We start from the raw sequence: 12,527 nt of genomic DNA, 5'->3' as shown, positions 1-12,527 counted from the left end.
TAGTAAGGTTATTTAAGTACTTAATAGTCTACTTTAATACTTAAGTTATAATATGTAAATAGGAGAGATCTATATTTAAATAAAGAAATGTTTTATTTTATGTATGCGATCGGCCCGAGAGAGGGGGGGGGGCAAGCGGTAGCGTAGAGACGCGCAGTGCCTCATCCTCATGATGTATATTATGACGAGGAGGATTTACCGTTAGCCGTTCGATTTGTGCACGAGTTGTGGCGGTGGCTTGCGCACATGAGCTCGACGTCTCTGGTGCCGGACAGGGGCCCTGCGCAGATCATGGAGGAGAGAAAGCCGATGATTAGTCGATGATTTGGTCGAGGAATACTTCCTGCTGTCGGGCCAGAAAGGGATTGGATGTTTTGGGTTGGTTGTTCGGGCTGTCGGGCTGGCAGGAAAGGTGGTGTGGTGGTATGTATGCCCTTGGTATGACCACACGAGTACACGAGTATGCAGGAACAGGCCGAGACATGGACCGTGGTTGATCTCGATCTAGGCGGGTGAAGGTGAAGGATGATTGACGGTCAGTCGGGAGGCCTGGGCTTTGTCTCCAGGCCTTGCAAGATGACGACGATTGACGTCGTTCTTACCTAGGTTTGTTGGCCGAGTGTGGCCCCAGACGAAACGGCCTCTCATCTCTCATCAGCCTCGGCGCACAGTCACATCGCAGAGGGCTGCCAGCCAGCTCATTAGACCTATCAGTTCTGACAGCCGCGTGGACGTTGAGGTAGGCAGGTGGGTAGACAGATGTTAGGCGCACTTCGATACGGGCACGGGCACGGGCACGGGTTCGGGCACGGCAACGAAGCTCCGGAATGGGTCTTCTGCCCTGTCCCCCCCCCCACCAGGTCCCCAGGTCCCAGGCCCCCATAATAATTATTCAAGACGCCCAGCGATGGCGACGTCACAACCTGGAAAGGGGGAGGGGCAATGTCTTTGATTGATTCCCATGCCAACTGGTCTTTATTCATGCCCTGCTCCGAGAAAAAACACACACACACACACACACACACACACACACACGGGCGACCGATCTCAGCTGGCTCGCGCGAACGCAGATAAATGCCAATGCCAATGCCAATGCCAGAGCCAAAGCACATGCACATGCACATACTACCTACCTCTAACCTACCTAGGTAGGTAGGTAGGTACCTACTAGAGGTAGTACTGACACTACTGTGTACTAGATGCGCATGTGCTGCGCATGCCCAGCTGTCAAAATCTCCCAACCAGCGGCCGCTCCCGACTTTGACCTGAAGTTGGCCGTGCACAACCCTGCCACCTCCAAGTGCCCCGTGCCCAACCGGTGCAGCAGCGTCTCCTCACAATCACGACACTCTCGCAGGCACGCCGCCTTGGCCACAGCCGACATGGTGCAATTATAAGTTAATAGCTGTCTTGTTTCTTGTCCCCCCAGCGCATTCTCATCTGCTCTCTGGCCGCCGTCGACCTTGGCTTCGGACACAGCGTTAGCCGCCGTCCACAAAACACCACACACACGAGTCACGTCTCGCATAGACAGGCTGCTTCCCGCACGTTCCTGACAGCTAGCTGGGCCGCCGGCGCTAGCATCTGCAAAGGCTACTGCGCGCCCTGCCAGCCTGCCAGCCTGCCAGCCACGGCCACGAGGCAGGACCCCTTCACCGGCTCCTGCAAGAGCCACGCCGGCATTCAAGCCGGTATCGTGCCCTGTAGCTACTCCGTAGCAGCTACACCGCTTGCAGGGGAGCTCCGGCTGGCCCCACGTTGCTCGAGCGGGAATCCGTCCTGCTGCAGGAGAGCTGCCTGGCCTGGAGCACATTCGTACTTCGTACTCCGTAACGAGCACGCAGTACTGCGACCTTGGCCCTGGACGTGCGTCGCATCGGCGACAAAAGACGCACAAACTCGCCACAGCGCGGCCGCCATGCAGTCGACGCCTCAATATATTGGGGATTGTGCAGGCCAGCTCGTGCTGTGCAAATCGAGTCTCTGAGGATCCCACACTCGCATTCCTGGTGTGGAGCCGTTGGGTCTTGCCCTCCACAAGGTCAGGAATCCCAAGTCCAGACCGATCCACCAGCCTGGGGCCGCCAGCGGCAGATTACGGCCTGCGCCTGGCCTAGTCTTGTTCAGGAAATTACATTCTACCGCACCACTTCCACTTCCTTGTCGCTTGCCCGAGGAGCTCTTGCACCATTGCCGCCGCACCTGTTTCTCTGATAAAGACCACGGCTCGCCTCCACCACCCTCCTTGGATTGCTTTCTGGCCCATCCTCCCAACGCTCCTCCCCTGGCATATCATATCCCAACCTGCCCCTACAGCCCACACATACCCGACGCACTACTGCTCGCCTTGACGTCTTGCTCCCGACCCCGTCCCCCCCCCCAGAGAGACAGCCGGCCGAGGTCGAAGAACAACGACGGCCAGCCCCGATGACAACATCAAAAGCACACCACAGATCATATACGATCAACCTTCGAGCATTGACGCCCGCCGCTGCGCAGAGCAACCCACACAAGCCTCACCCCAGCCTTCAGGCCAATCTCAAGTCTCACAAACCATCCAAGTCAACCCCCAACGCCATCATGTCGCATGCTCCAGATACTCGCCTAGACCTGCCCGCCGACAGCCTGCCTCAGCACAACCGCGAGCTGACCCTGCGCCGGTACATGCTGCTGCAGGACGAGCACGAGTCCATCCGCCAGCACCTGGATCAAATCTCCACCCCGTCGTCTTCGACACCCACAAACTCGACGACATCACCCACCCTTGGCCCCACCCGCCCATCCTGCCATGTGCGCACTGACTCGGCCGCCAGGAGGGCGAGCATGCCGCAGTACGACATGCCGCGCCCGCGCTTCCACCGACGTGCCGGAGCACGCTTGATCTCTGCCGAGCTGGAAATGTCCTCTGACCCCGCCACCCTGGCCCAGATCGCGTCCGAGGAAGCCAAGCTGCTCTCGGTCAACGAGGGTATCAAGCGGGCCCTGACGGAGCTGCTCAACTGCGAGACCGTGCGGTCCGACCAGGCCTTCCGTAGCTTCTGCATGACGAGGCTCATGGAGACAGAGCAGGAGCTGCGCGGCGGCCGCAGGAGGAGGAGCTGCCCCATCGAGTGACGGCCGAGAGCGACCCACGTTACGCCTTGGGCGTGGGGCAGTACGGCGGTACCACTCCTTTTTTCTTCTTCTTTTTGGGACGGGATCATGGTTCATTCCATCTTTGCGTATGGCGTTCACTGGAAAATGGGATTTCACATGAGCATGTGGAGCCGCGAGAGACATCGCTTCTGATACCCCTCATTGGCATTGACGCACAAAGAGCGGTCATGCATTGTTTGTTTGGTGCATATTGTGGGTTTCCAAGAAAAGGGTTGGTGGGCTTCGGGAGGGACCAAAACAAAATCGTTTCTCAGGCGCTCCTTGGGAGGCACGGAAATAGAACCAATCTAGCGTTACCAGGGTGCTTGGAGGTGTGCTCTGCTCCTCGTTAATATCGCTCCCAGTTCTTGGCGAGATTATACAAAATTGCTTGGAAATTGATGGCGTCTAGAGTTTCAGAGAAAGCTCAAACCAGGAGTAGCATGCATTGTAATAAGGCTCGTTGGTTGTGCAGTCATTTCATTGGACGCTCAAGTGGCCTCCGTCTGGGAGAGATCGGAGATTCACACCCACAGGGACCGAGGGTACTGGGCAACCCGGAAGATTAAAGTACTCAGGTTAGCACCAGACCGTGTATCTCATAGGAGTTTGTTATCCTATAGCAGGCTATCCTATAGGTGATTGGGAAAGTCTTCAATCAGGGGGGTAATAGTAATGATTGTATTTTTGCTGTCGACACTACATGTAATGCGCCGTGCTGATGCTGTACTTGCATGGGTGTACGATTGATTCAGAGACTTGTTTGGGAAACGGCCTCCGTGTTTATTAGTGCACTCGGCCAAGAGCCACTCAACCACCGTGACGCTCGGGCCACCCATTGTCCCTCTGTCGGGGGCAACACGGCTTGAGCTCAAGCTCACCACCCTGTCACCCCGCGTCCCAAGAAGAATTCCACGAACCAGTAACCACCAGCACATAGTGAGCATCCACACGTCGCCTTTTCAACCGGAGCCAGAACGGCATGTCCGTCCTTCTCGAAACGAGCGCTGGCGACATTGTGATCGACCTGCTGGTCGACTACGCGCCGAAGCTCTGCGAGAACTTCCTGAAGCTGTGTAAGGTCAAGTACTACAACTTTGCACCAGTCCACTCCGTCCAGAAGAACTTCTCCTTCCAGACCGGCGACCCCCTCGGTCCTCTATCCACACAGTCCGATGGCGGCTCGTCCATCTGGGGGCTATTGTCCCCCGACCCGGCTGAACGAACGTTTCCCGCCCTGTTCCACCCCAAGTTGAAACACCTCGAGCGTGGAACCGTCAGCATGGCCACGGCACCAAATGCCGCCGACGGCGGGGAGAATAGGCTGGCAGGGAGTCAGTTCATCATAACGCTGGGCGACGAGACGGACTACCTCGATGGGAAGGCCGCAATATTTGGAAAGGTCGTGGAGGGCTTCGATGTTCTTGAAAAGATCAACGAGGCCATCATCGACGACAAGGGCCACCCACTTGTTGACATTCGAATCAAACATACTGTCGTGCTCGACGATCCCTACCCAGATCCCGCTGGCCTGCGCGAGCCAAGCAGCTCGCCCCTGCCTAGCAAAGCTCAAATGGCCACCGTGCGCATTGCCGAGGCCGAGGCCGAGAAGCTGGGGGAGGAGGACGATGAGGAGGCGGCGGCAGAAGCAGAGAAAGCCCGACGTGAGAGGGAAGCGCGCGCCCAAGCTCTCACCCTCGAGATGATGGGCGATCTACCTTTCGCCGAGGTGAAGCCGCCCGAAAACGTCCTCTTCGTGTGCAAGCTGAACCCAGTCACGGTCGACTCGGACCTCGAGCTCATCTTCAGCCGGTTCGGGAAGATCCTATCCTGCGAGGTCATCCGCGACCGCAAGACCGGCGACAGCCTCCAGTACGCCTTTATCGAGTTTGAGGACAAGGGTGCATGCGAGACGGCGTACTTCAAGATGCAGGGCGTCCTGATTGACGATCGGAGGATCCACGTCGACTTCTCGCAGAGTGTGAGCCGCCTGAGCGCGACGTGGCGCGACGAGACCAACCAGAAGAGGCGAAAGCACGCAGCGGGTGGTAACAGAGGCGGCTGGGGCGGCGTCAAGGAACTCGAGAAGTGGAAGAAGTACCGGGACGAGGACGACACGCCAGAGCGCGGGGACCGCTACCAGATGCTCGTGGACAGCCCTGGGGAAGGCAAGGCGTCGGCGGCGGAGGAGCATGATCGTACACGGCCAGACGGTCGCGATCGCCACCGTCACGACAGCCGTTCCCCTCCGCCTCACCGCCGGGAGCAAGATAGGGACTACAGGAGGCACGACCGGAGCTCGAGCCCGCGTGGCGAGCGCCATCACGACTCAAAGAGGCACCGAGACCGTGACCGGAGGGACTATCGTGAACGAGACCGTGGGAGGGCTTATGGCGATTACAGAAGACGGTAAAGAGGCGAGAACCGGCAGAAGAGAGCTCCCGATCATGATACCCAATTGTCTAGCATGGCCTGACAATGTCTCGAGCAAAATGCAGCTTTGTCCGCACACTTATCACCTGTCGTGACGAGTCAATTCAACCAGGCCTCATGCCCTTGAGCCAATGGAAGCATCAAGCTCCTGAATTAGTACAATACACAACTTCCGCTTGAATCCGGTGGTACGAAAGCATTTTATATTCTCCTTGACCCTTCCCTACTTCTTGATGGGGTTGATCTTCCTTCCCGAAGTACACTCACTCACACGCACAAAGGCCTAGAAACCTGACAGAATCCCAGGAAGCCTTAGGCACCAAACCTCACATGGAATACAGGAGAATGGCTCTTGAAAATAAACCATACCTTGTGAGTTCAGCTCTCCCCTCTATGGATGTGCAATCATGTGCAGAGTTTTGATCCCTATCCCTCTGTGAAGCACATCCGCCATGGGACGTGGGATTGAGTTGTGACGGGAAATTTTCTCAGTTCTTTGAGAGAGCATTTAATGCACGGGATCCACGTCCGGCATAGCATTCTAGGCGCGCGTAGAGCAGCTGCATCAGGTTTGAGCTTTGCGTGTCAGTCGTGTGGACAAGCACCTCGTATCAGAGACCGGCAGAACACAGGAGTGAGACACTTGTGGATTCGGTCGTATGCTATCTGAAAGGTATTACTGGGCTTCCAGCAGCCCACAATGCTTACGAGACGGTCTAAGATAGCAGCTCCTCGATGGCCTTGTTCTAAACACCGCATAGCTGATGAAAGCAGCGGCGTGCCAAAAGTCCTTGGCCGAGTCCTCATCTAGGGCACAGGAGTGAAGGACTTCCGAAACTACAATTGCTGGCTGAGGTCAGCATTTATTAAAGGCGATCCAGGGATCTTTAGCGTGTGCCATTCTCCCGGTCAAGCCATCTGGAATTTCCGTGGTTGCCATGTGGCACCCTGACCATCTCCACCAAGAGCTCTGCTTCATTGAGCTGATGGCCAGCTTCAACTTCTACAACGCCAGAGGCGTCCAGGTAACAAGCCTGGTGCGACGGGGCGCTCAATAGCCTCACGACTCTCAGTCATGAGGCTGGCAGTCTCACTCGACTGCGGAATCTGAATTGTGGTCGCTAAATCCTGCTGCTACACGTGTAGCTGCATGTCTCAGAAGGAGCACATCGTCGGGTCCCCCAGATGTGAAGAAAATCGATCCGCCAGTGACGGCCTTACCACCAGCGACCAGTGTGTTTGTTTCCTCATGGGATGTCATGCCATCTGTGAGACAATGGCCCCCGACACCCCAGGAGAATTGAGTGTGGCCCCTGCGTGGCTCGCATCTTGCGACGCTCTGTCGCAAACATTTCGCAGGTTTTGGTACAATTACTCTCATCCCTGAAAGCATGACGGGGCAGCCTCAAATCTACGGTGGATCTCTCGGATCCTCGGGGCAATTGAGCAGTTCTGGGCCAGATTGCCGGACGCCACTCATCATTGTGATGGTCTATACAGCATCCAGCGCGTTTGTACCCCTTGAATTGGGGCTTTTTCCCTCCCTGACTGGTTGATCTTGCAACATGCAGCTGTCGCCAAATTCATCATGAGACATACGTACCAGCCCACTCGACCTAGATGTGGGCAGGTTGGACTGCGCCAGCGTGGTCGCACGAGCTGTGTCGTATAAGCCATCATTAGGTCGTCTGCCACTCGCATGGCAGCTTTTTACCAACACCATTGGGAGGAAACAACCGGTCTCTGAGCTTGCGCCTCCTTCCTCGGTGACCAGCGTGGGGGTCACCAGCTGACGCCCATCTCTTCCACCACCAACTGACAGCTTCTCAGCCATGGGCCGCTGCAGATTTGCCAACCGAAGATCTGCTTCGAGAATTGAGTGGGCTGGAGCTCAGTGGCCGCCGCTCCTTGATCTGCTGGCGGCTCTCCGAATGAAGGAGGGTTGCATTCGCCCTGCGATGCCCAGCCAACTGCCGTGGTGATCTGTCATTTCATCGGGCAGGCTGCACTGCAGCCTTGTACGGGCCGCCTAACGTGTACGCGACTTCGCCCGTTGATGGCCAGCTCAGAGGTCGACTGGAGAAACACAAGTACCTATGATGCCACTTGGGGCCTAGAGTTGGGCCTTTGTCCTTAATATGCGTCACGAATCACTGCAGGCGAGAACAGTCCTCGAAGTCTACACATCTATTAACGCTGCCCAACCTGCTTGGTTTTGACACACACACGCACACACACACGGAGGTTTTATCTCTTCCATGGTTGATGTGTACCGTGTACTTGCACAACATTTATGCAGAGACCCGGGGCACTTTGCCTGGTGTATTGAGGCTGCCCACAAGGCCTTGACAAGACTATTTTGGCAAGAGACAGCTTCAAGCCATGTTGCAGAGGGCCGGGTCCGACGGACAACGTGGAAATAAGTGCCAGGCTGATGATGCCTCTCAAGACGGGCAGCTATTCCAAATCCATCTCCAAAGATCTCTCAGTGCACCTAGCTTGAGGAGACCTCTCAGGCCCAGATGTCTGCATACATCGCATCATAACCTCGTTCGAGTGACACCAAACCTGTATTACGGTTATTCGACGGAATCACTAATTCACTGCCATGCGTTGCACGGTGAGCGAGCTACCTGAGGCGAGGGCCTATGGGTTTACCAAGAGCTCCACCGCAGTGAGTTCTCCTGCTGCATGAGATACCTGCTGAGGTACCTTGCCCTGGCAACGCTTGCCCTTTGTCAACAGGTCTCTGAGCTGCAACACCATCAGTTGAGGTGATGAAAGCGTCGACAGCCCGGGCGTCACCTGCAAGTCATCTACCGGCTCGCCGCTGGTCTCATAGGGAGGAAAAAACCAGCAGACGGGAGCGGACATCTACTTGCGATGGGGCGGACCCCACACAGGAGAGTGTAGGCAGCAAGAGGTCCTCGAGTGGCAGTATAAGCCAGCTGCGTGACACCAATGGCTGGTCAGCCCCTGGTTGGCCGTCTACGTCGTGCACTGAATCGAGGCGGTCTGGAGTTCGACTGGCAGAAATGTTGGTGGTTCCCAGGAAAACGAGCGATCTTCTGAAGGTGCACAACGTTGCACGCGGCAAGCCACACATCGTAGTGTTGTCAGTGACGCAGCTACCCTTGTCGTGCGAATGGGGCGCCCCCCCCCCCCTTCCAATCTCAGCATGCTCCTACGGTTGCGTTGTTTCTAGCACACCGCAGGGTGCTAAGCTTTCTGTGGATATAGCGTCACATGAAGCTCTAGATACTTTCTTCTCAGGAGCCTACCGGGGCGGTGGATTCCGCCAACACCGCAACGGCCGGCGTGCGGTGCTGTCAGCCAAGATAATCAACGCGCAGGAGATTACTTAATCTGTTCACAAGAACCAGTCGTCTCTTCCTGACCACCAAGCGATGATTCGCAGCTCGTCTGCTTCTGGAGAATTGTTCAATCTCAGTTCGGCCGCCGTCTCTCAGCTCCCAGGCGCCTCACTCGCGCCTCAAATTTGCGCCGATTACGCACGCTGCATCCAGTGCCTCCGAATGCACCGACATTCCCTGTGTTATGTAGGGCTGAATCGGGGTCATAATTTCGACTGATATCAACCATGATCGACAGACGCTCGTCTATCTGTGTCATCCTATCGCAAGCCCTCGTACGTGTAGGCGAGTCCCGTCAAGGTGGTTGTCCATCATCTCGCATTGGTTCACTCATGGGAATTTGGCTGTCTGGATGGTCGGGAAATTGCCCAAGTCGCAGAACCTTCGGGAGTTTTTTTTTCCTTCTCTCGCAAACGACGGCCTTCCAGCCGCAGTTCCTCACACCCCGGTCTGCAGCCTACGAGGTCGCGCGCTGGGCATTCTCATGTCTCGAGAACCACGGAACTTGTCGATATTGTCTGCATGTTGCAGACCAGGCTAGACTTTTGCTGAAAATGGCAGCAAATGGACCCGCAACCTGGCGACTTTCACCCCCAGGCCCGCTCCCAGAAGTGCTTTTTTTGTCTCTTAAGGTCGCAAGCCGAGAATAGTGCTCTGTCGCAGAACGAGACTCTGCGTCTGCCTCTCTTCTCTAGCCTCGCTACCGCTGCGGTGCGGGTCGGCCGAATAGGCCCACGACCCTGGTCATCTCAGCACTTGCATTGACATACCACGGGAATCGGCGGGACGGATCGCTCACTTTGAATCGACTGTGCTTCAGATCCCAACTGCTGGCTTGCATCCAGCCTGCTGCAGTGCCTTGGGTCCAGCGGCCATGTGATTAGCCTTTCTTGCATATGCAGCTCCCACGGCGCTTTGCTGAAGATATCCGTGGCCAAGAGCCTCCTGTGGCTGGACCTGGGGCCCCACCTGGCTGTGCTTCAGCTAGGGCTTGCGCTTGTCAACACAGACATTTGCCGTTGTCGTTCCGTCCTTGCGCGGAGGTCTACCGTGCTGCGAGCCACCCCCCTCTTCTACAGTTGCACCTGGGCGGCCACGCTACGATGATCCAAAATCTGGAACCCCAACATAGTCCACTCTGTGTAACGTCGCCGGTGGCCGGACAACGGCCCCGTGGCAGGGTACATTGGATGGAAGTTGTCTCCAGCTGCAAGGCAGGATGGTGCGCAGGCATCCCAGACTCTCTCTGTATCCGGAATACAAGATACACTTACGTAGTGGGCCCGTGGAAAAGCACAGTAGACTGGAACAGGGAATGTGGTATCACTCACTCGTCTGTGTACGGAACTCGATTCTGTTCCGTATTCAAACTCGCGCAAGCAGCGCTCAGTTCCCAGAGTGTGGCGGTCACAGCCTGGGGAAAGGGTGGCCTCCAAGGGGGTGTGTCACCAAGGAGCATGCAGATCGAGCTCTGGACCCCCACCCTCCTCTGACAACAATTTTGTTCGCCTTACTCGAATGCCTCAAACGACGAATTTGCCGTGTTCAAAGCTCTGGGCTGGCTCCATTCAAGTCTTGTTGAGGCACCGGGTAGAGAATCGCGCTGGCAGTCAATGGCACACCTGACGTTGCTCAACGAGAAATGAGGTCCCCTTAATGAGCAAGCCTGCAAGTTGATTTGGAGGCACCGGGGCAAACATCCTGGGTGTCTTCGTGTATTGTTGCTGGTGCGTCCCACCCCGTCACGCATACACAAGTTTGCCCTTGACGCACGAGAAGAAGCTTGGGCAGCCGCAGCTTGCTATTGCTGAATATGATCAGTCATTCTTTGGGACGACCTGATTGCCCCCGCCCTCCTGAGCAGCACCAAACGGCGACTGACCACCCCGGAGTCCACCGTCAAATCTGCATTGACCAACAACGGCTACTGCATCAACGGTGAAATGCGCCCCCTTGCACTGTCGGTCTTGTTCTCCCCAATCCGGCAACTTGAGATCCTGTTGTCGTGTCCCAAATTGGAACAAAGGTGTATACGAACTGGCCCGTCTGACTTCACCGTGAATTCCATCCACTCCGGTCCTCATTCACCGTGCCACCTCCGATCGGTATAGCAGGGGAAAAAATTAACCCCCCCCCCACCAAGGGCCAGCCAAAGTGTCAAACACCCAGCCTGGCAACCCAGGAACGACCAAACCTGGTCTACCTTATGAACAAGATCATTTGCTCTGAAAACATAAAATTGACTGGGCAATCTACGCACTCCGTTCGCCTAGCGCCATGCGATAGTGACCACCGCTCATGGGATTGGATATCTGGCATTCATAGAAGGAACCTCCCGCGCCCGTCTGCCATGTCTTGGGGATCAGGCAGGCAGGCAGGCAGGCTGTACAGTGCGATGGCTCGCACTGCATGTCTCTCTTGGCATGCTTCAATTCGTCTACCTGAAGAGAGGCTTGGTCTGAGGTCCGGGGTCATCTCATTACCGTCCTAGGCAAAGCACCTACCGATGACGCTTTGTACCACCTCACTCGCCGCCCCACAGAGCACGGCCGGGAGATGTCCACGGCCCAGTGGGGTGTAGGTCAGATCGCAGACCTCAACGCCTTTCAGCTGAGGCTCGAGCTGCTCTCCCGGTGCCGCCATATGTCACTGTCTACTCATCAATGAGAATGCCACTGCACCCTTGGCCGGCTAAACTTCACCTGCCGCCTCCTCAATTTGATGTGCCACGGAGACTGGCTTGGCCGGGTCGGGAAAAGGGCCGGCCATATGCCATGCGCAAAATGATAACATGACGCTTGCGCCTTGCTCCTCTATCTAACGCAATGCACTCCTACGTCTGGTGCGGCCCAGTCTGGGTCGAAGTGGTTGCTCGAGGCTTCCCTCTTCCATTCCACTGCGTGCTGCAGGTTATCTTTGGCCCTGTCGGCCAGAATGCGGATATGCGGGCGCATTATAGATGAAGGAGCCGAATTAGACAGGCGAGACGCGATGCAGAGTAGCCACGCGAGCATGGCGGATCTGGACGTCCGAGCTCCGCGGTCCGAACCTGACCTCCAGATTGGCCCTGCCCGGAAGCTACTCGGATTGTCACCACCTTTTCGTGACTGCGCAGTCCCACACCACATACTTCTTGTTTCTTGTTTCTCTCTCGGAGAATATCAAGGCAAAGCAGCAAAAGAAAGAGAGAGGGAGAGAGTGTGTGTGTAAACGGAAGTAAAATCGGCGGTTTGATGTAACCAACGGAGCAACGCAGATGGTTGGACCCAGAGACACTCAAGGCGTGTCAACGTCCTTGACACTGTCCCAAGGCCGCCCGGTTTCAGCGGCCTCCTCCCTCATCGACGTGAGTACCGAGGTATTCTGCACCAGTCAATGCCTGCCTCCTTGAACTCGTTGGTATGATGGGGAGAGGGGTACAATACTGGCTCGATGCCTCCCACAAGATTGACAGCATCCACAAGTTGCACCATGCGTGGCTTCGGGTCTTCTTAGCATCGCCGTTTCCCTTGTGAAAGCTGTCTGTGCACACATCGACATGTACCCTGATACTACTCGTTTGCTCAGCAGATGTTGCCGTACCGA

General features: G+C 56.2%; 2 protein-coding genes across 2 annotated transcripts; both read left to right on the top strand.

The window, feature by feature from the left end:
- The first annotated feature begins 962 nt into the window (after positions 1-962).
- Positions 963-3,887, top strand: KVR01_001776 (uncharacterized protein). Its single transcript, XM_044794118.1, has one exon. The coding sequence runs from the start codon at positions 2,428-2,430 to the stop codon at positions 3,112-3,114; it is 687 nt and encodes a 228-aa protein (XP_044649731.1). The 5' UTR covers positions 963-2,427; the 3' UTR covers positions 3,115-3,887.
- An 82-nt stretch (positions 3,888-3,969) lies between these two features.
- Positions 3,970-8,556, top strand: KVR01_001860 (uncharacterized protein). Its single transcript, XM_044786287.1, has 3 exons — positions 3,970-5,756; positions 5,850-5,940; positions 6,011-8,556. Exon 1 carries the CDS (start codon positions 4,118-4,120, stop codon positions 5,546-5,548), a length of 1,431 nt encoding a protein of 476 aa, XP_044649815.1. The 5' UTR covers positions 3,970-4,117; the 3' UTR covers positions 5,549-5,756; positions 5,850-5,940; positions 6,011-8,556.
- The last annotated feature ends 3,971 nt before the right edge of the window (positions 8,557-12,527 follow it).

The sequence above is a fragment of the Diaporthe batatas genome (genome assembly GCF_019321695.1).
Source record: "Diaporthe batatas strain CRI 302-4 chromosome Unknown Contig00002, whole genome shotgun sequence".
NCBI classification, from domain to species: domain Eukaryota; kingdom Fungi; phylum Ascomycota; class Sordariomycetes; order Diaporthales; family Diaporthaceae; genus Diaporthe; species Diaporthe batatas.
Note: the sequence above shows the minus strand (reverse complement) of the source record. Positions and strands in the feature narration are given on the sequence as shown.